The sequence below is a fragment of the Xiphophorus couchianus genome, chromosome 8 (genome assembly GCF_001444195.1).
Source record: "Xiphophorus couchianus chromosome 8, X_couchianus-1.0, whole genome shotgun sequence".
NCBI lineage: Eukaryota > Metazoa > Chordata > Actinopteri > Cyprinodontiformes > Poeciliidae > Xiphophorus > Xiphophorus couchianus.
Genome location: NC_040235.1, coordinates 6,789,713 through 6,812,358, shown reverse-complemented (window position 1 = coordinate 6,812,358; position 22,646 = coordinate 6,789,713). Strand labels below are relative to the sequence as shown.

The 22,646-nt window shown below is 39.9% G+C and overlaps 3 protein-coding genes and 1 long non-coding RNA gene across 12 annotated transcripts in view; 1 reads left to right on the top strand and 3 right to left on the bottom strand.

Moving 5' to 3' along the window:
- The window catches only part of LOC114149751 (voltage-dependent N-type calcium channel subunit alpha-1B-like), a 132,729-nt gene extending 127,284 nt beyond the window's left edge, over positions 1–5,445 (bottom strand). For all 6 annotated transcript variants that reach the window (XM_028025805.1, XM_028025806.1, XM_028025809.1 and 3 more), the window contains exons 1-3: positions 4,627–5,445; positions 2,808–2,913; positions 253–392 (exon numbers count right to left, since the gene is read on the bottom strand). In XM_028025805.1, the coding sequence (XP_027881606.1) occupies positions 253–392; positions 2,808–2,913; positions 4,627–4,901 (521 nt within the window). In that variant the 5' untranslated portion in view covers positions 4,902–5,445. The remainder of the gene's footprint in view (positions 1–252; positions 393–2,807; positions 2,914–4,626) is intronic.
- The window catches only part of LOC114149750 (protein NLRC5-like), a 1,536,511-nt gene that overhangs the window by 202,421 nt on the left and 1,311,444 nt on the right, over positions 1–22,646 (top strand). The window lies entirely within an intron of this gene.
- The window catches only part of LOC114149825 (uncharacterized), a 461,125-nt gene that overhangs the window by 142,031 nt on the left and 296,448 nt on the right, over positions 1–22,646 (bottom strand). The window lies entirely within an intron of this gene.
- Positions 9,913–22,646, bottom strand: part of ehmt1b (euchromatic histone-lysine N-methyltransferase 1b) — a 35,400-nt gene continuing 22,666 nt past the window's right edge. For 3 of the 4 annotated variants that reach the window (XM_028025822.1, XM_028025819.1, XM_028025820.1), the window contains exons 7-26: positions 22,151–22,228; positions 21,948–22,050; positions 21,768–21,866; positions 20,535–20,812; positions 20,223–20,455; positions 19,407–19,622; positions 19,252–19,334; positions 18,460–18,566; positions 18,255–18,377; positions 18,080–18,181; positions 17,276–17,380; positions 17,042–17,196; positions 15,671–15,841; positions 15,444–15,588; positions 15,283–15,360; positions 13,925–14,040; positions 13,725–13,811; positions 12,793–12,871; positions 12,468–12,643; positions 9,913–11,468 (exon numbers count right to left, since the gene is read on the bottom strand). In XM_028025822.1, the coding sequence (XP_027881623.1) occupies positions 11,303–11,468; positions 12,468–12,643; positions 12,793–12,871; positions 13,725–13,811; positions 13,925–14,040; positions 15,283–15,360; positions 15,444–15,588; positions 15,671–15,841; positions 17,042–17,196; positions 17,276–17,380; positions 18,080–18,181; positions 18,255–18,377; positions 18,460–18,566; positions 19,252–19,334; positions 19,407–19,622; positions 20,223–20,455; positions 20,535–20,812; positions 21,768–21,866; positions 21,948–22,050; positions 22,151–22,228 (2,700 nt within the window). In that variant the 3' untranslated portion in view covers positions 9,913–11,302. The remainder of the gene's footprint in view (positions 11,469–12,467; positions 12,644–12,792; positions 12,872–13,724; positions 13,812–13,924; positions 14,041–15,282; positions 15,361–15,443; positions 15,589–15,670; positions 15,842–17,041; positions 17,197–17,275; positions 17,381–18,079; positions 18,182–18,254; positions 18,378–18,459; positions 18,567–19,251; positions 19,335–19,406; positions 19,623–20,222; positions 20,456–20,534; positions 20,813–21,767; positions 21,867–21,947; positions 22,051–22,150; positions 22,229–22,646) is intronic. The other variant, XM_028025821.1, reaches the window with a different exon arrangement.

The window sequence follows — 22,646 nt, the reverse complement described above, 5'->3', positions numbered from 1 at the left end:
AATCCTCCACTAAAACCTCATTTGGTTAATTTACTTTATGTTTTCCCTTTTAATTCATGAAATCATCATTTGAAAACCGCTTTTTGCGTTTACTCAGCGAATCTTTGCACTTTTTCCCCATCGTAATGGTGATGTAATCTCCGAAACCATCGAGGAATGGGTCACTTGTCGAGCAACATTCACGCTTGAAATCAGCCGCTGTAAAGGCACCGAGCCCGGACCCAGAGAGGCGGAGGAGGGAGGCGGACTCACCCTGTGAGGACGACCACGAAGTCCATTACATTCCAGCCGTTGCGGAGGTACGAGCCTTTGTGAAACGCGAAGCCCAGGGCGATGATCTTAATGGCCGCCTCGAAACAGAATATTCCAATAAAGTACGGCTCCGTGTCGTCCTGGAGGCAAACGGGGAGGAGGAGAAGGTTGGAGAGCGTTCAACGGAGCGTTAAGACAAGCAGATGTATTCAGACTCTTTCAACCTTTTCACATTTTGTCACTTTAAAGCCACAAACTTCAACGGAGTGTCAAATTTATTTTCATTTTGGGCCAAACTGAGATTGTGGATGTTCTTAAAGGGCCGGTACTGCCAGAATGTTTTGATAAAACCCACAAGCAAATTGTTAAAATACTAATAATTAACTCTGCATTCAATAAGTGGTTCTTAAAAGGAAATAATATCACGTCCTTCCAGTCTTTTGTTTTGTTATCTTGATATTTTGCAATTAAAATCAGTGATTTAGAAATATTTGTAAGACATTTTTCAATATTTATGCTTATGTGTGACAGTAAATGTGACTTCTTGTGACTCGCCACAAAGATCCCAGACTATAACTTGAAGTAAAACATACTGCCACCTACAGGCGGGAGTTAGCGTCACTTTCACGATTTCTGCGATTAATTAAAAAATTTCAGACTTTTTTTTCTAGGAAATGTTTCACTTTTGGAGCTCCAAAGTCTCCACGTTTTCTCAATAAAATTTCCGAAATTAATCTCAGCATTTCCTACTTTTTTCAAGAAAACGTTTGACTCTTGGAGACCAGACATTTCCTTGTGTTTTTGTAGAAACTCTCTGAAATTCTGATTTTTTTTGGCGGAAATTTGCTAACTTTTTTTCTACGTACACTATTGCGCCACCAAAATGTAGAGTTTTAAATAAAAACAAAAACAAATCTGTAGTGACTAATAAAATTCAACAAATGGATTATTTTTGACATGTAAAAACTGCATGTTTTCTTAAGCAAAACAAAAGCCTCACTAGTTGCGTAAACATCTATTAAAGATAAATGATGAGACTGAAAACAGCTGAGGAATCCTTCCAGGACCTACAGGCCAGGATGAATCTGAAGCCCACTTAGTGAGCGTTTCACTCACCACCTCCACTTGCAGCTCTGTTGACAGAGCTGCAGCTATAATAGCTGATCCCTAGCTCTAATTAAAAGCCATCTTGTCATGTTACATCCTCGAGGTGGAGGAGGCAAAGAGAGGATACTTGTTTTTCCTCTTTGTGTAACCTCGCTAATCACTTTTTTTTTTTTCCTGAACGCCGCTTTTTGCAGCCGTAATCTCCTCTGAGCCAAGTCAACCCGCAGCCTCCACATCAGGCAACATGTTGCTCACTTTTGTGAAGCGTGTAGCGTTGCAACCCCCTGAAGCGGCAACAATCTTCAATAACAAGAGGCAGGAAAGTGTTGGACGCGCAGCTGCATGTTTGGCTCTGAGGCTGAACACATTTACATTTAAGATGAGAAGCTGAATCTGCAAATATGTGACAGATCTACAGTAGAAGTTGAATAAAAGTAATGTAACCAAATATAACTCACCTTTATCTTTCAGGTTACCTTTAGAGGAGCTTCCGGTCCTACTCTAAAGCTAGCATATACTTTCACAGAGGTTTAAGCTAAGACATGAAAACACTACTGGACACAATAATCACTAGCATACACCAAAATGATCACTGCTTGCCAAAAACTTAGCTGCTCTAACCATAATGCGCTAATTATAAACATTAGCTTAGCTAACTATAACGTCACACCAACTGTTTTCCTGAAGCTAATGCTAGCGCGCTAGCTCCAATTCCAATCCCGAAAGACTACAAACCCTCAAACACTAGCTTAATTTCGACAACATTATTTATATTTATTACCTCAATGTTGTATTTTTGTTTATATCTTGTTCTCTACTGTCCTTGTTTTCTTTTAATATTGTGTTTTTCTTGATTGAAGTAAAGTTATGGGGGGAACGAGAGGAAATAGAACTGTCGCTTCTACATCAACTTCAAAATAAGAGCACGAACATAAACTGCGATCTACTTGACAAGTCTTAAAAGTTGATAAAACAAAACTTCAACACAGATGTCAAAGTTTGTTCAGATGAAAGTTTACAAAACACCCAAGTAAATTAGTGCTTTAGATTTATCTGGAAACAGTAATCAAGGGAAAGCTAACCGTTTTTCAAGGTTACCAAAACGATAAGTAAAAAATAGCTCAGCTGTTAGGCTATTAGCGAAAGAGTTTCCAAGAGTGATGTTTGCAAAATAGCCAATCCAGGAGCAGCTTTCATTTTCGTTGACCCTGATTGGCTGTGTCTTCAAAATTGGAAATAAGGAAGACGATGAACGTTAGCATCTGTAATCTTGCTAACACTATTTCTACTGTATGTGTTCATCAATATTAAAGTATTTTTTTTTGGTTGTTTTAACTGTTAAAATTCTCACCTAAAAGATTCTTTTTTTTTTTTTTTTTTTTTTTTAGAAAACTGCAAGAGATTCAGCAAATAACAGGAAAATATGAGTTTAGGTTTCCATTACTCACCAGGCGTTCCGACATCGGAGTCTTGTCGCCAGCAGGTAGATGTTGCTCCAGTGCCAAGACGATGCAGTTGGCGATGATCGTTGCCAGGATCATGTATTCAAACGGAGTGTGAGGGTTAAGGGTTACTCAGGGCATCTCAAAGTACAAATTAGCATCACCATCGTCACATATATGGATGAAAAACAGTAAACAAGACGGCTTTGGAAACAAAACAAGGTAGCAAAATAGCTGTTAGCATTATGCTAGCACAAGTTAAACATCAAACAGAAACTGTGTAGCTTTCTGTTCACACAGTAGGATTGTTACTAGTGGCTCTTTTTACGAATTACCCTTTTTATTAATGGTGTTGTTCACTGTCAGCTGGATTACTGTCCAGATTTTCCTTCCACTAAACTTTTCTTTTAAATCATGAGTGCAGCACTTTCAATCTCCAACTTTAAAAGCAGTTACTTTTTCTAGCTTACCCTCCTTGTAAGAGTGTTGTTGAGTGTCTGTTCGATTATTCCCCAGTGTTTTCTTCCACTAAACTTTGTTTTTGCCCTTGATGCAGCTCTTTCAACCTACAGCTTTTTACCCCATAACTGTAAAAAATTATAATAAATAAATGCTTGAAATATATCAATCTGGCACATTTATTAAACTGAGATTATTTGAGTTTTTTTTTTAATCTGATTTAATCTTTTATTTTTCATCTAAAAGAGCAACATGAGGAGGTGTTTTTAAAACTATTTTTTACAGTGCTGAAGAGCAGCGTGGGCGAGTTCAGCACCACGGAGAGCGACTCCAGCTAAAACAACAAGTCACGGACATGCAGCTTCTTGCCATCATGTCTTCAGATAAGAGTGGATCAGATAGAAGCTGCGTAATCAGGAGGAATATCTGATTAGTGTGGAGGAAATCTGCCAGGTGACATTTTGAAAAAGGAACCTATCAGGGAAACACAATGAAGTCTTTTCAGCGGCTCGGCAAAAACGTTGTTGTGTCAGTTAAACAGAGATAAGGCGCGACAGGTGCAGCAGCAGGAGGCAGGAGCGCAAACTCCAAACTACGGTGGCCCAGTGGGGTCATTATACAGAGGGAAAACAAAAGATGGAAACATTTCTGAGAAAAATTCAGAAATTCTGAGATCAAGCTCAGAGATTTTGTAGAAAAAACGTTGTTTTGTTTTTTTTTTTCTAGAAAAATTCTGAGATTAATCTTTTTCTGTTTAACTTTCAGGGTTTTTTCTTGGAATTTACTTTTCAAACTTGAACATTTCCGAGATTAATCTCAGAATGTCTAACTCTTTTTATTTTTTTTTAAAAAAAATGTAGTTTTCAAACTTCTAAATGTCTGATTTTTTTTTATAGCTGAGCTTAATCTGAGAATGTTTTTATCTTTTTTCTAAGAAAATTTTGACATTTGAAACTCAGAAATTTTAGAGTACTTTCCCAGAAAACCTCAAGGTTGTGTGTTGTTTTTTTACAGAAAGTTTTCAAACTGAGAAATTTCCGTGTTTTTCTAGGAAATTGCTGAGATTGATCTCAGCATTTTTGAGTGTTTTCTTGGAAATATTCGACTTCTAAAGCTCAGAAATTTCCCCCTTTTCTAGAAAACTGCTGAAATTAATCTCAGAATTTGTAAACAAACAAAATAATTCTCAGAAATATTTGACTTTTCTAACTCGGACATCTCTGAGTTTTTTCCTTGAACATTTCTGAGCTGAATCTAAGAATTTCTGAGGGTTTTATTTGCTCCTTTTTTCTGTCTACCATGACCCAAACCCGCCTTGGTAAAACTCATAAATAAGCCTGTAAACACGCTGGACGCTGAAGGATATGGCCACTCTGTTATTCGCTTTGCGTACTTCCTGATGAGGTTGTCCTCACGGAAGATGAACAGGGAGCGGTTGACCGTGAGGCAGTTCTGTTTGACGGGGTTCGGGTTGTAAATGGCCATGGTTCTGGCTCTCTGGGCCATGGACTGCTTGTACATCCTCTGCCCGCCGCCACCGCCGCCCCGGGCGCCCCCTCTCCCGGCGCCCGGGGCGCCTCTCCCTCCGCCGCCCGCGCTCCCTCCATAGCGGGTGGGTAGATCGTCTGCGAAGCGAGCCATTCTGGAAACGCACAAGAGGGGAAATCCGAGCTGGTGTCAGTGGGAGTGAAGGAGAGACGCTTCATCCAAAAACCGGAGACAGAAACGGGGAAAATGGGCGGCTTCACTGCGAACCACCTGATCCCGATCCTTTCCATTTACTCATCCTCTGGGAAACCTGCGGGGGGGAAAAAATCCAACTTTCATTGAGGCTGTGGAGGAAAACCCGCTGAGCCTGCCTCAGCCCAGGATCCAGGCAGCATCGCCTCCGGAACACCAGTTGAAGCGTCCAGCATCGGCGCCAAGCGGGAAACTCCGTCCTGCTCCCGGAAAGGTGAGGAAAGAGGAATAAAAATCCCAGCAGCGGCAGCAGCAGCAGCAGCGGCAGCGGAGGTCCGGCGGTTCCTGCTTGATTCGCTCTGGATGAAAAAGCGACTCCTCCGAGGAGCGTCGGGACGCGCGCATGTGGCCAGGCGGGAGCGCGCACACGCTGAAACATAATGAAGTTTGGAGCAAAACAAACGCGATGGAGGATTAGAGTTAAACTACGGGAGTAAAAATGAATAAAAATACGGGAAGAAATTCATAAAATTAAGAGGATGACAGAATAAAGACAATAAAATAAAATACTGACTTTATTCTCCTATTATTTCAACTTTATTCTCGTAATATAGCTGACTCTTGTGTTATTTCGACATTATTCTAGAATCATTTCGACTTTAATCTCGTCATAGATTAAAAATAACCAGGAAACCATTTTGATGTTTAACCAAAGAAAATCTCCCATCAGTTTTAAACCAAAAACCTTTTTTTAATAAATCTACAGTTTAGAGCGGAAAGGTTCAAACCCAGAACCTTCTCGGTTTGAGTTTTAATTACTACTTCACTGCTTTAATTCACTAAAAGTAGCTTTGAATAAACAAAAAAATCTTAAAATTTGGTTTGAAATAAATTGCAATGATTTTATCTTTTAATATAAAGTGAGTTCACTTTAATTAATGGTAAAATAATTAAAATTGTTTATTTTTTTTCCTATTACAACAATGCAGATGCGTCATGAACTTGTTCAACTCACAATACAAACCTGAAAAAGCAAAGTAAACACCACAAATATGAAGTGATTCCTCTTCAGCTGGAGATAAATAATATATTCCTTCACTTTTCTATTAATAAATATCTATATCAGGGGTTCTGCTGATGACCAGGGTGACATCTGGTGGTTTGGTTGCAGTACTGCAATGCAAAAACTTCATCAAGCTCTTGGACAAGCTCGTTTTTTATTAGGGCTGAAACGATTAATCGGATTTGTCATGATTAATCGATTATCAAAATATCAAATAATAATAATGTATCAAATTAGTAAATTTTTCTAAGTGAATCTGAAAATTATTACTCTTTATTTTATATAATTGAGTAATTTTCAAGGCAAATTTTCTGATTTCACTAAAAAATTGCTTAAACAACCTTAGATGAGAGAATTTCAAATTTTTTCTTAATTAGCTTTTTCCACAAAACAACATATTCAGATGAGTAATTAAGCCAACACTGTACAAAAAATATAAACATTTTGCACTTAAGATAATAAAAAAAACACCTTTGTATGTAAATATGTTTTAGCCAAAACTCCTGAAGTCATGTTGTTTAATCTTCACCTGGTTCAGGAATGTTGTTGCTAGTATTGTATGAAAAAAGTGTTAAGTGGTTAGATGAAAAATCTGCAGAATGTGCAAATTCTTTCAACCGATTAATCAATTAATCGATTAATCGTTAGAATAATTGTTAGAATAATCAATTAATCTGTCCCTAAATGTTCCGGTTAGTCAGGAAAGCTTTAATAATCCCAGTTCGTGTTATTTTGAAGGTTTGGGACGTGATTTCCACACCTTTGTGTGAGCGGGGAGTCGTTCAGGGTGTCGTGCCTCCACACCGCCCAGCGGACACCATCACCTGCTGCCCCGCCGCTCACTCCATCCCAGGTAAAAGTTGTGTCGCATTCATGGACGGATTCTTCACGGACAGCTCTCCATGACGGCTCCAGAGGGTCCACAGTGGAAGTGTCTGGGTCCTCAGTGGGGGCCGGGTCCTCTGCGACCCGTTTGGGAGTTTTCCTGTCAGGTGACTGGACCCAGGTGTCCTCGTACTCCGCCCCCAGAGTCAACATCCGCCACGACCCCAACGTGGCTGCACGGACCGCTGGGGGTCAAATTTAACATTTTAAGAAGACATTTTTTATGGCAAGCCATTAGTGTCAAAAAGCGAGAAAGGGCTGCAACTAACAATTATTTTAGTAACGAATTAATCCATCAATTATTCTGACGATTAATCAGATAAAAAATGGCACAGATTCTAAAAATGTTTAATTTAACCACATAAATGAAGCTATAAAATCTCATATAGTTGTTTTTATGCAATATTATAAATACACTAAAAGATGAAATTAAACAAATAATTTGATTATTTTGTATTAACCACCCAAAGATAAAGCTGGACGACTTGAGGACTTTTGTCTAAAACGTCATTTACAGACATTTTTTTTTCTTTTCTTAAATGCAAAATATTAATATTTTTTACAGTTTTGGCTTAATTACAGTTATGAATATGTTTTTTTTCACCAAATTACCTTTTTTTAGTCTGTATAACAATTAATCAATAGCTAAATTAGTTAACAATTATTTCAATAATTGATTTTCAAGGTAAGTTTCCAAACTTTGGACATAAAAACAACACAACTGTAAAAAGAACACAGTTTCAAGTTATTATTGTAAGATATCATTTATTAATATTACTAATAAAGTTTATTACTTTATTCATAAAATAAACTAAACTGTTACAAAATGTTATCTTTTGAAACGTCTTTCTTTCAAACCCCCCAATCTCAACAACTTTAATGTATAAAATACAAACCATATTTCAAAAACACAATCAGTCATTAGGAATAATAAATATTCCAAAATAAAATAAAATAATGTTTTGGTATTTTCTTTGGGTGGAATTGGGCAAATAGAAATAATTTTAGTAATTCTAACTGAGAGAGAAAAGTTTAGTTTGATTAAACTTCAAAGTGAGAAAAATAAAGTTTGTCTTTTTTTTTTTATCTCTTTACCTGTAAATAATGTTTCCCAAGTTTAGTTTTTAATCAGATGTTAGATTGGACTTTATTACAAAACCTGCAGTTTGAATATCAAGCACTTTCAAGAACCTCCCAAACCTTGAAAACACCAAACAGAAATTCCAGGACTTTAAAGGATTAATGTTGATTTTTGCTGTAATAAGGAGAAACATTTAAAGAGTTTCCCGCAAATTAGAATCTTAAAGAAGAAAAAACAAGATGGCGGACTTTTATAAGAAAATTTCCTTCTGACTTGTTAAAGTTTTGGCAGGAATCTGCCGCGGACGTACCGTAAACCAGCTTGGATCGCCGCTCGGCCCATCTGGACATGTGGGGAACCGACCTCCGCATCTCTGCGGCGCAGCGGGGAGCCTCGGCTGTTTTATCCTGAACGAAAAGCGGAGAAACTTTCAGTCGTTCCCCGCCTCGGAATGCGGAAAGCCGGCTTCCTGTCCTCCCAGTCCAGGCGCTGATTATCGGACTCGCCATCTTTTTTGCCGAGGGAAACTTTCCTCTGGTTCGGTCCGGAAGGGAGCAATCAGCGCGCCGTTTATAAACCCAAAAAGCCCCGCGGATTCCCGCTTCCTGCAGTTTCCTCCTCTCGGCTGTTTCAGACAACAGATATTTTATCTAACTGGAACTTAAATAGATGAAAAAAAAGAGAAAAGTTGATCTATTCTTGGGCGCCATTAGAGAGAGGGCGCCGCAATAAAGGAGACAATAATTATTTCTTCTAATTTTCTGTTTTAACAGCTGGTTTTGTACGTTAACTAGATTCTTGCCACTGATTCTCAATTTATGAGGAAGGTGAAGCTGCTCTCCTCAGCATGATGCTGCCGCCACCATGTTTCACCATGACCATGTAGTTTTCTAAGGTTTTCATTTTCATCAAAATTTTTGTTGATTTTTTAAAACGTTTTTTCCATAAAGTAAATATTTTGAGTCCATAATAATCAACAGATTTTTCCACCTGAGCTGGAAGCTCTGCAGCTCCTCCAGAGATACAGCAGGATGTTGGGTGACAGATCAGCTGAGCGAGGAAGGAAGGAAGGAAGGAAGGAGGGAAGAAAGGAAGGAAGGAAGGAAAGAAAGGAAACATACATGGGAGGAGAGAAAAGGACAGTTTGCCAAAAAAAGGAAAGAAAAGAAAATGCAGAAAACAAGGAAGGTAGAAAAGAATCTAGAAAATGAAAGAAAGAAGGAAGGAATGATTGATGGAAATAAAGAAAAAAGGAAGGAATGAAACAAGAGAATGAAGAAAAAGGAAACAAGAAAGAAAAGATAGAAAGAAGAAAAGTAAGAAGGAAGGATGGAAGGAAGAAATAACAGAAGAAAGAAGGAAGGAAAAGGAGACAAGAGAAGAAGGAATTAAGGAAAGAATGAAGAATAGCAAGAAGGAAAGAAACAATGAAGGAAGAAAGGAGTGAATGAAAAACAAGAAATAAGGAAGATAGAAAGAAAGGACATGAGAAAAGAAGGAAGGCAAAAATGATGGAAAGAAGGAATAAAGAAAGAATAGAAGGGACAAAAGGAAAATAATAAGGAAGAAAAACAAAGGAATGACAAAATAAGGAAAAGAAGGAAGAAAGGAAAGAGGGAGTAACAGATAGTAGCTGATTAAAAAAGGAAGAAAAGAAGTGATGATGGAAAGAGCAAAGAAAAGCAAAAGGAAGAAAGGAAATGAGAAAGGAAGGAAGAAGGAAACATGTTTACATCAAGGGAGAAGGACGGATGAGAAAAAGGAACGAAAGACCTGAAAGATCCTGGAATCCGATTCCAAACTTTTCCAGGCTGCATGGAATCAACCTCAACTTCCTGCAAACTAAACCTTCAAAATAAAATACAATTTTAACCAACATGGAGACTTTTGTTGTTTTGTTTCCATGCAGTGAAGAATCCCCACAATCAATCAATCAATCAATCAATCATTGATAATAAATTTATTGAAAAAGATACAACCAATCAGACGGATGGTTCACAGTCCAGAAATATGTAACAGGTTAATGGAAGTGCAATTTTTCCGACATTTTCCCAATTTATTCAACTTTGCACAAAAGACGTCTGTTAAGAAACAAAAAAAGAAAAAAAAATCATGACCAGAAATTAAAATCTGACTATGATTAGAAAACGGGATGAAATTAAACATAAAAAAAAGTAAAAACATTCTCTTATTTTACAAACTATGTTCACTTGGATCATAAAAATGAGAACGAACGTAAAAACATGTCAGCACCAGTTTCCGGTGTTCTGCGCTTTCTTTCTTTAAAATTACTAAATATATTCCTAAACCGCTCCAGAAAATATTAGTTTAAAAATAAAAAAAAGTTAAATGTGTTTGAAAACTAATCTGACCTCATGGAGTAGCTTCGAGTTTTCAGCTTTTTGACGAGACGAGAACGAGGAAACGGGAATCAATAATCGCTGGAATGATTGGATACGGCGGAGAACGAAGGCGACAAGAAGAAAATAAAGCAAACGGCGTAATTTTATCAGAATAAACCGAAATATTGAGAGAATGAAGTCAGTTTTACCATAAAATCATAAAATTACAAATACAGTCATAATATTACGAGAGTAAAGTCGTCGTTTTATGAGAATAGCCAAAACCTTATGAGATTTATGTCGTAATATTACAGGAATAAAGCAAATACTGCAAGAATAAAGTCGCAGTTTTACGATAAAATAACATTTAAAGACTAAAGTCGCAATATTACAAGAATAAAGTCGTGATTTTACAGAATAAAGTCGCAGGTTTACAAGAAGAATGTAAAGTTATGAGAAAAAAGTCAAAATAATACGAGAATAAAAGTTTGGTGTTACAAGATAAAGTCAAAGTATTTCCACTTTATTCTCATAAAATTACGTCTTCTCTTGTATCAGTTTTTCTTTATTCTTGTATTATTGTCACTTAATTCTTTTAAGACTTTATTTTTGTAATTTTATACATTTATTTATTTTCTTTTCGTGGCCTTAATACTCCGCCATATTTCATGGTTGTCGCACCTTAAAAAAAACAGAACAAAACAGAAAGAGTTCCCAGATTTCTCATTCACAATAATTCTGCTTATTAAAACAAAAAAAAAAACAAAAGTACAGTTTTTCCTTCCAGCAAACGTTCTGTTGCAACGCAGAGTGTTTTTTTTTTTTGTCCCTCTTCGTTTCCACACGACACATGATGAAGTCGAGAATCGGGTCCAGGGTTCGGTTTGTGCATCTGGAGCTCAAAGTTTTTCAGTTTGTAGAAGAACCGTCCCTGGTAACGGCGGGAGGCGGAGATACAGTACGATTCGCTCAGAGACGCCCGGAGCGGCCTCTAGGAGGCGCCACTGGAAGAGCTGGTGTCGGGCAGCGCGCTGGGCTGCTGCTGGTCCTCGGGCGTCGTCGCCATGGCGACAGACGAGTACTTACACTTGGAGGAGCCGCATTCGCAGCTGAACAGCTTCCCCTTGACTTCCCAGAAGTGGTCGCCGTAGTTAAACCTGGAGAACACCAGAAGAAGAAAACGGATCAGGAGAAAGGAAACGGAGAAACGGAGGAACGGAGCAACGGAGCAACAGAGCAACAGAGCAGGACCCGTCAGGCAGCAGGAAGTAGGACGACAAGATGGCGGAAGACGGCAGAGCAAACACAGGAAGGACGAAAACTCCAAAATAAAATGGAAACAAATGTAACCGTGAAAAAAAGAAGCTAAAAAACAAATAAAAAATGCTGCAGAAAATAAACAAATAAAATAAATAAATGCCAAGAGAATTTAAAATTGATTTATTATTTGCTTGAATTTCTCCTAAATGTTACAGAAAGAATCCTGCAAGCAGAAAATAAAGGAGTAAATAAAATAGGTTTATAAAAACTGATTCAAGCTTTAATTTATCTCACCAGACAAAATGCTGCAAATGAAAAATGTTACAGCAGCAGAAAAAATGCTGCAAAATTCACTTATTTTTAATTAGTATTGCTTAAAAATTAACTCAAAATTAACCAATAGTTTGGATAATTTAAAAAATAAATAAAAAGTGCAACCAGAAATAAAATGTTGAAAAACAAAATTGTGGCAAATTTGGAAAAAATTAAAATTTATTTTTAAGTAATTATTGTTCAACTTTTTAAATTTATTTCTATTTTATTGTTTTAAATTATTTAATGGATTTATTTTGAATTTATTATTGCTGAACTTTTTAAAATTTCTTTATTTTTAAATAATGACTGGATATTTTCTTGTCTTTCATTTATTCATCCATTTATTTTTCAATAATTAATAAATTTTTTACCTGTTCATTTTCCTAAATTTTTGTATTTATTTATTTATATAATTTACTTATTTTACGTTTAAATTTCTGACAGTTTCAACAGAAATAATCCTGGTTTGTATCTTCGGCTGCTTCTGCACCAGAACCCGACGGTTTTATGGATTAAAGGTTCCGCTGGTTTTGTTTTCCCATCTGGTTCCGTCATTCGGACCCGACAGGCAGCAGATTTACCCGAGCTCCTCCCCGGCCTTCACGTTCTCGCTGGCGAAGAAGGCGATGTGCGGGAACCGGAGGTCCTGGTGTGTGGTGAAAACCCGACAGGCGAACAGGTTGGGCTCACACATGTGGTTCAGGAAGCGGCTGATGTTGCCATAGAAACGGGCGTCGATGCAGTACTGATCTTCAGGCTGGGACAAAAAAAACACAACGAGGAGATAAACACAGGGGCTTTTAGAAGCACTCAGGTTTTATTCAGGTTTAATGTAATTGAACTGGATTTAATGTGATAAATGGAGAATAATTATGAATTTAAAATAGATTTTATTGTGAAATTCACCTTATCATCCAGGCTGAACAGGTAAGCGTCGTTTTGTCTGGTATCTGCTTCACCTTCAGAGATGATCTCACCAACGTACCTGTTGGAAATCAGTCAGAGGAAGAAATGTTCTGCAGTTAAAGAAAGAAAAATAACATTATGAACTATTATTATTATTATTATTATGGAGAAAGGAAGGAAACAAAAACTACAGAAGTTCAGGGTCGTTCATTAACCATGTGAACTCATTGTGTTTTATCTTCTCTACAGAAGATAAAAAAACACAAAATTATTCATAATCCATATATTTGAATTACAGATGAAACGATTAATCAATTATTAAAATAATTGTCAAATAGTTTACTAATAGATTAATGGCTACCTGGATATAATGACGAAAAAAAAGGCAATTTGGTGGAAAAAAACATTTTCAAAGCAACAGTTAAACGAAAATATACAGATTTTGCATTTAAGATAAAAACACATTTGTTTGTAAATATTTTTTAGCCAAAACTCGTCAAGTTGTTTCGTTTTAGCTTCATCTGCTCCGGATTTACAAACAAAATGCAAAAGTTTTGCATTTTAGGCAACAAAAATGTTTATTTTCTTATATATTACATAAAAGGGCTCAAGTGGTTAAATGAAAAATCTGTAGAATATGCCACTTCTTTTACTCGATTAATCGATTAATCGTCAGAATAATTGCTCAATTACTAAACTGATTGCTCGTTGTATCACTAAAAAGTGAAGCTGGTGTTTATAAGAAGTTAAGAAGCTCCCAGTGTTCCCAGTTTCTGTAAATTATTCATTCAAGGTGAAACAAATTCACACAAAGTGATCTGATGCCAGAGAGACGTAACATCATCTCCACCTAGTGGCCTGCTTGTGTCACTGCAGCTGTAAGTTTTTACCACATCCAACATTTTTGTGTTGCTGTGTTGCGTTAAACTCACTCGCAGACGAAGCTCCCCTGTGGAATATCCTGCAGGGTTCGGACTCCCCAGCCTTTGTTACCGGTTCTGAAAACCTGGAGTCTGACCCTAAAGAGTTAAAAACATTTAAATCACAACAGTTTCTCTCTTCCTGAAAAGCAAAACAACTTTTTATTATAAACAAAATTTTATCTGAGCACGCTGAGACTCTCTGGAGTCACCTGAGTCCGTTTTGTACGACGCGGTTCTTGCAGGTCCTCCAGCAGGAACACGCGTGGTTGCACTCAAAGATCAGCGGCGGCTCCTCACGACAAAACTCAGGCAGCAGGCAGCCGCTCTGCTCGCCCAGAGACACAGGAGAGGAAGAAATGAAGCCGGTAATGTGCATCACTGTAAAAAACACTTTAAAAACTCAACAAATCTAATGTTTTTCTGCCTGTTTCTGTCTGTTAAGATGGTCTAAATCAGAAGTTTGTCAAGTTTTCTGGAGATTACTTAGGGCATTAATGGGAGGAATTAGCATAGATAAGTTATTACCATTGGCTAGGCTAGCATTAGCCCTGAATAGGTTAACAACTGGGCTGCACAGTGGCGCAGTTGGTAGCACTGTTGCCTTGCAGCAAGAAGGTCCTGGGTTCGATTCCCGACCGGGGTCTTTCTGCATGGAGTTTGCATGTTCTCCCTGTGTATGCGTGGGTTCTCTCCGGGTACTCCGGCTTCCTCCCACAGTCCAAAAACATGACTGTTAGGTTAATTGGTCTATCTAAATTCTCCCTAGGTGTGAGTGTGTGTGTGAATGGTTGTTTGTCCTGTATGTCTCTGTGTTGCCCTGCGACAGACTGGCGACCTGTCCAGGGCGTACCCCGCCTCCCGCCTGGAACGTGGCTGGAGATAGGCACCAGCAACCCTCCCGACCCCATTAGGGACAAGGGTGGACAGACAATGGCTGGATGGATGGATGGATGGAGGTTAACAACTAGCAGGCCTAGGCTGGTGGCCTCTTCTGTCCATTAGCATAGATAGGCTGGTTTTAGCATTGACTAGCCAACATCAGCCTTGGATAGGCTAACAGTTAGCATGCCGTGTCTGATGATGAACTGGATTGCCACCGCATCTTCTGCCCATTAGCACAAATACATTGGTATTAGCATTGCATGGTTAGCATTAGCCTTCGATAGGGAAGACTCTTCATTGGCTAAAGCTAACAGCTAGCATGCCTAGCCGTGCCACCCACTGGATTGTCTACTTTCTGTGCTCTGCTGTCCATTAGCACGTTAGCATTTAATAGGCTAGCTGTAGTCTTTATCAAGAAAGCAACTTGTGCTTTTTAGATAAAGACACCACATCTGTCAGTGACATACTTTAGATTCAAAGTCCCTAAGTTGGGGCCGAGTGAAGAACTTTACTGGTCCGGTCCGATAGAACACGTTTGGGATGAATTAGTCCTGAGACCGCAAGCAGCCAATTGCGGAGAATTTAAAAGCCTGGATGCCCCGATGGGAACCACTTTAGAGTTCTGGCTGCTTGGAGGAAACCTAACAGAAATATGAGAGTTTTTCCAGAACATGCTCGTCCTCACCTTGTCGTACCAGCGGCGCAGACTCAGCTGTCCACACATGCAAATGCTGGTAGAACAATCTTCTTTACAAACACAGTACTGTGAGGAAAAACAGAGACATCAGTTAGTGACTCTGCTGAACTCTTTATTTCCTCTAAAACACCAGAAGACCTCAAACCCACCTGCAGGTGTGTGATGTTCCGGTCGATGTTCATGGGCGACGTGACGCAGTTTTCTGTGATGTATTTGTAGTCGTCTGGGATCGGCTCGCTGTCCACAGAGTTCACATAAGGAATGGAAACTTGCTCCTGGCCTAAAGATATGTCACTGCCAACAGAAACACACCATGTTTCTCTCTTAAAGCTCATTCTTTGTCTTACTGCTGAGCAAACTGCATCAAAGTCCCAACCTGTGAAGCAGTTTCTCTTCGGTCCGCCTGAGCCGTCCATTTTTGGCGTCCCTCTCCCTCTTGTGTGCATGCAAGGCGCCCCAGGCCTTGGAGTTGTGGCTGCAGCAGTCCGGAGGAGTCTCTCCCTCGCGGTTCTTCAGAAACACATTAGCTCCTCGAGACAAGAACAGCCTGAGGAGACAAAACCCGATTTCACACAACCGCCCTGCTCTGCAGCAGCTTTTAGAACTACAGACACGCATTTTTGCTTTAGGTTTGAAATGATTAATCGGATTAATTGTCAGTAAACATCATTGTCCTTGGTTTTAAACTAAAAGGAACTCCACATTTTATCTTTGTTTGAGGCAACTGAGGTCCTGTGGAATATGGAAAATTATTTGCCAGCAGGGCTGAAATGATTAATCGTGATTAATCAATTATTGAAATAATGGTCTACTAATTTAGTAAGTAATCGGAATAAAAAGACTCAAAAAAGGCAGTTTAATGAAAAAAACATATTCAGGACAGTAATTCAGTCAAAACTGTACAAAGAATAAATACATTTTGCAATTAAGATAAGAACAGCTTCTCCTGTAAATATATTTTAGTCAAAACTCCTCAAGAGGCACCACCATTAATTTATTAAACATTAGAGCTGCTTCTCCTAAACTTTCCACAATCATGTGATTCAAACTGCGTCCAGAGGAGAAAACGGTGATTTCAGACTAGAGTTGAAACAATTAATCGGATTAATCGATTGAAATAATCGCCAACTAATTTAGTAATCAATTAAACGTTAATTTGAGTGTACAGATAAAAAAAACCATTTGGTGTAAATAATAACACATTCAGAGCAACATTTAAGCCAAAATATACAAAAACATGTACATTCTCTATTTAAGATAAAGAAAAACCTTTTTTAGTAAAAACGTTTTGGCCAAAACAAACTCAGCTCAAATTCACTAAAGGAATGATTTTCAGGCAATATGTTGTTTCTTTTCTTATTTAAAAAAAAGAATTCAATTATTTGTTTATTTGTATTTTTTTATGTATTAAATGATTAAATGAAAAATCTGTAGAATGCACCGAGTTTTCATTTGATTAATCGTCAGAATAACTGATCGATTAGTAATCATTAGTTGTAGATTCACTATAGGAATCCCTAGGCTTGCATTTTAGGAAATAAAATGTTTATTACTTATTTGAATCTTTTAATACTTTTCTAATATTGTACAAAAAGGTCTTAAGTGGTTAAATGAAAAAAATGAGAATATTGTGCCTTTTTTTTATCCGATTAATCGATTAATCGCAAGAATAACTAGTAGGTAGGATTAGTAGGATAATCGTTATTTGCAGCGTTATTTTGTGTCGTTTGGAGCTGGAGTTGTTTACTTGACACAGTCCAGGCGGTTTTCCCGCGCGGCGATGTGCAGAGGAGAGTCTCCGTGGACGTTGACGGCTTGCAGGTCACACTGGGCGTTCAGGAGAACCTCGGAGATTTCCACGCTGCCGGAAAACGCCGCCCAGTGAAGGCAGATGTTTTTCTCCTGGAAAAAAAGAGCAAACAAAATGTTTGTTTAGTTTCCATGTAAACCCAAAGCAAAAGCAAAACCCGCCCGGACCGACCTTATCCCTGATGCTGATGTCGGCTCCTTTGGACAGAAGCAGCTTCACCTGGTCCACATGTTTGTACTCGGTGGCCCAGATCATGGCTGTCCAACCGCCATCATCCTGCAGAAACAGGAAATAACCCCAGATTAGATCTGTTTCTGGAAGGAAAATCTTATTTCTTTATCTTTATCCATCAGTCAGACAATGAAAAACAACAACAAAAAAAACCCGGCTCAGTTGCAGGAGGAGAGATGGAAGTGTTTAGAAAATTCTGCGAACAAAAACATGTTTTAATATTCCTGCTGATCCAGAATCCAGTTTTCAAGGTTATTTGTTTCTCAGATTATTTTTAAAGCAAATAAAAACATCAGTATAGATTTATGGGTTGAGTTTCTGCAGCTTCGCGGATATAAAAGAGGAAACCTGTAAAAACGACAGACTGGAAGAAAAGACAGAAGGATGGATGGAGGGATGAAGAAACGATCTGAATACTAGAAAGACAAAGATAAACAACTGAAAGATGGACAAATAGGAAAAAAATAGATAAGTGAATGGATGAATGAACAGGTGGATGATGGATAGTTAGAAAAGTCAGTAAATGGATGAACGACAGAACAAACAGATGGATGGATGGATGGATGGATGGACAAATGAATTGAGGATTAAAAGACAGACGGATGGATAAACGGACAGACCTTTGAAATAGGTGACCTGTCTCTTCAAATAGTGACCTGTCTCTTTAATAGTGACCTGTCTCTTTAATAGTGACCTGTCTCTTTAAATGTCTTCCCCTGGTTTGCAGACTGAAGCTGCTCTCACCTGACAGTTGACGTCCACCAGCCCAGTGGACAGAAGGTGCTCCACCACGCTGTAATGACCAGACTTGGCCGCTAGGTGGAGACATGTGAACCCTTCAACATCCTGTGAGGAGCAGAAACCCGGTTCAGACCCAAATGTTTCCCTGAAGTCCCGGATGTTCTGATGGCAGACGCACCTTGTGCATGGCGCTGGCTCCGGCCCGCAGCAGGTACAGCACCACCTCCATGTGGTTGTTCTCACACGCCTCCATCAGCGGCGTCCGCTGGTCTTCGTCGCACATGTCCAGGTTCGCTCCGGCCTGAACACGAGCAGCACCAGGACACAATCAGAACCAGAACCGGGGTTTGGATCGACCACCGAGAGTCGAGAGTTTACCCCACCTGAACCAGCATGTGGCAGATGTCGGCGTAGCCTCCCTCAGCGGCGGCGTGGAGCGGCGTGCGTTTGTTCTGGGAGTCCATCTTGAAGTTCGGGTCGGTACCGTCCACTAAAAACCAACAACACGACACGTCAAATTCCTGACAGAACATGGAGCTACACAGAATAATCCTGAATAAAACGACATTTCTGTTGACATTTTAAAGCATTTCTTTCCTTATGTTTTGATGAATCATTCAGGCTTGAAAGGTCGCAAATTTAAAGAAACCAGAAAATTCAGCAAAAGAACTATTTAAAAAAATTATTTTTTAAATTTCTGTCAAACCTGCTAAGAGCTTTTTCACATTTCGTCTTTCACAGCCACAAACTTTACTGCATTTATTGAGAATCTCTGAGGCAGAGCAACAAAAATCCCCAGAACAAAAAACACGTCGCTAATTTAATGTCAAGATTCTACAATTAAAATCAAAATTCTGAGAAAAAGTTCAAGAGAAGTAGAATTCTGAGATTAAAATCAGAATTCTAAAATTAAAATCACATTTCTGAGAAAAAAAAGAGAAAATTCTGAGAAAAAGTTTGGATTGCTGAGGTTAATATCAGAATTCTTAGAAAATATAATTTTGAGGAAAAAATTAAGAAACAAAGTCAGAATTCTGAGAAACAAGTAAAATCTCAGATTAAAATCAGGATTCTAAAATTAAAATCACACTTCTGAGATCAATAAGTAAATAATAAATAATCAGACAAAAACAAAACCAGATTCGTTCGGAGCGCCGAGGTGAAGCTCCACCCACCCAGCATGAGCACCACCTTCTTCAGCTCTCCCTGTTTGGCCGACAGGAACAGCTGCTTGGGGTGAAATCGCAGCTTCTTGGGTCTGACAAGAGAAGAAGAAACGGGTCTCAGGTCATGGCGTCTCTGCGGCGTCGATAGAAGAAGAGCGGCTTACTTCTCCGTATCCAGGGCGACCAGGACACTCTCCAGAGTTTCTTTAGTTGTTCCTAAGGGCAGCGTAGGTGGCGCTATCGTTCCGATTCCAGACTGCAAAGACGTCTGGCGGGACGACCCTGGGATGGCTGGGTCATCCGGGTCCGGAGCGGGATGGGCAGACAGCGAGCTGTCGGCTCGGCTGCTGACTTCAGCCACAGGAGACAAACAGGAAGAGCTGCAGAAGGAAACAATCCTCACTGATTAGCTTAGCTTCATTAGCTTAGCTTTATTAACTTTGTTAGCTTATCTTTGATAGGTTAGATTTGTTAGCTTGGTTTTGTTATCTTAGCTTCGTTAACTTACCTTTGTTAGCTTAACTTCATTAGCTTAGCTTTGCAAGCCAAACATCGTTAGCTTAGCTGCTAGTTTAGCTCTGTTAGCTTAGGTTTCTTAGCTTAAATTTATTAGCTTAGCTTTATTAACCTAGCCTTTTTGGCTTATCTGTGATAGCATAGCTTTGCTAGCTTAGCTTCAATAACATAGCTTTCCAAGTATAACTGTTAGATTATTTAACTTAACTTTATTAGCTCATCTTCTTTAGCTTGGGCCTGTTAGTTTAGCTTTGCAAGCCAAACCTGGTTAGCTTAGCTAGGTTAACTTCATATTGTCAGCTCATCCTCTGTAGCTTAACTTCATTAGCTTAGCTTTGCAAGCCTAACTTCATTAGCTTAGCTAACTTTGTTAGCTTAACTTCATTAGCTTATATCTCTGTCATCTTATCTGTGTTAGCTTAGCTTTAGCCCCTAGAGGGATGGTGTTCCAGCTGGACTCTGACCTGTCGGTCGTTGTGTCTGCTCGGCCCTCAGGAGCCCCTGGTGTCGCCGGGCCCTTGGCCTGCGCCGGAGGAACGGTGGATGTGGTGTCGGCCTTGGCAATGGTGACCTCCTTGGCCTTGGTGGCCTCCTCCCCGCAGTGCGGACAGAAACTCTGACCCTTCAGCATCGAGGCGCACGCCTGGTGGAAGCGGTGGGAGATGCTGACGTCCGGCTGGCACTCCATGAACGTCCCCTACAAAAACCCCCCACAAATAATGAATGATCCCAGTCCTCCCAGTCCTCCCAGTCTCTCCCAGCTCCCCTGAACTCACGGCTCTGCAGAAGAACCCACAGCCGGGGCAGCACTGGTGCTTCACCATGCCGCTGCGGTGATCCTCGCACAGAACCAGCAGCTGGACCGAGTTGGACGGACGCATCATCTCGTGCTTCAGGACGGCGCCCTGGCAGCGCGTCAGCTGGCCGTCCACGCTCTCCGTCGCCATGCACTTCCTGTCCGCCAGGATCAGAATCTCGCGGCTTTTCGGCGTCTCCATGCGGCAGCTGCAGAGCGGCAGCTCCTGCGCCTCCTCGATGGCCGACCCGGAAGGTTCTGGACACAATCAAAACAGAAAGTATTAAAAAAACATACAACTTCTACATCCGCCACATAGCTGCTTCCTGCACAAAAAACACAGAATCCTTCAGAGAAACGGCTAATTCTCATTTCTGTCAGTTTGTGTGTTAAATCAGTGGCTGGTGGGGAACAGTGCGCCCTCTGCTGGCTGAGAGAGGGATGACAGGAAGAAGGAAAAGGGAGGAAGGAAAGATGAAAAGGAAGAATAGAAGGGGGCTAAAAAGGGAAAGAAGGATGACAAGGGAGAAAAAAGGAAAGGATGATAGAAGAAATGAAAGAAGGAACATAAAGAGAAAAAGGGAAGGAGGAAAGGAAAGAGGCTAAAAAGGAACAAAAGAAGGATGAATAGGTAGGGGAAAAAGGGAGGAAGGAAGACACAATGGAACAAGACAAAGAAAAAAAGGTCAAATGAAAGGAAAAATAAAACAGAAGGAAGGATGAAGTAAGGAAGAAAGGAAGGAGAGAAAGAAGGAAGGAAGGATGAAAATTAAGGAAGGGAAAATGAAAGGAAGGAGGTGAAGTAGGACACAAATGAGGAAGAAAAGTATGTAGGAAATGACAAACGAAGAGAAGAAGGAAGAATAGGAGAAACGATGGTGGATAAAGTACATAAAAAACAACAAGGGAGGAAGGAAAGAGGGACAATTCAGACGGGACAAAAGAAAGACAAGAAACATAAAATGCAAGGATAAAGAAGGAAGGTAGGATGCAAGGAGGAAAAGAAGTGCACAAGAATAAAAGGGAAAAAGAAGGAAATAGAAAGGGAGGGATGAAGAATGAAAGAAAAGGGTTGAAGGAAGGATGGACATAAAAGACGGAAGGAAGGGAAGGACACATGAGGAAATGAAGGTGACAAAGAAGGAAGCATCTTTAGTTCTATTCAGCAACTGGAACCGGACTCCTGCGGATTCCAGATTGGTTCTGAGCTCACCTCTGCTGTGCGACGACTTGCTGAGGTCGACGCACTCGGACGGGAGGATCTCTGTGAACTCCTGACCCGACGTCTGGGGCAGAACATCTGTCTCCGGTTCTAAGCAAAACAGTCGGCAGTAAGACACAGAACCGGCGACCGAGTTTCAACAAACGAGTGGCATGTGTGTCGACCAATCACCTTTGGCTGTCATCCTTCGTTTCCTCTTCCTGGACGGTCTGAGCCAGGCGCCGTCTGCTTTTGACTTCTTCTTGAGTTTCTTCTTCAGGCTGGACTCGAAGCTCTGAGACGGGCAGGTCGGACTCGGTCAAGAGATCATTCCAGAAACATAGAACCCGACAGAGTATTATCTGTTATCCTGAGGAATCAGAGGAACGCCCTACCAAATCCGACTCCGTGCCTTCCTCCTCCTCCTCTCCCTCGTCTTCTTCGGAGTCTTCGGACTCGTGCTCATCCTTCACCTCCAACAAGAAAAGGTAAAACATGTTTCCTGAACATCAACTGAAGATTCAACTACATCTGATCCAAACTTCATCCAAACTCCCCAATACAGCAGAAAGCCGTCTCATCCAACTGGCTGATCGGAAGTAGAGACAAATCTTCCTCTCCCACCTGATCAGCAGATTCAGGGGTTTCTTGAAAAGCTGATGTTTGCGTCTTGTACTTGTCGCAAGCAGTGACGTTTTTCCATCCCCCAAAAAATGGATTGTGTTTTCTGACACTAGTAGTTCCACCTTAACTGTATCATTGTCCTACGGATCTACAACTGAAGGGGACCAGGAATGTCATGGCGAGTGTTTGCATTCCCTATGGGACTCTCACGAGGCAGAAGTGGTTAAACCCAAACACCTAACATGGTGTCAGACTAGTGCAATGACA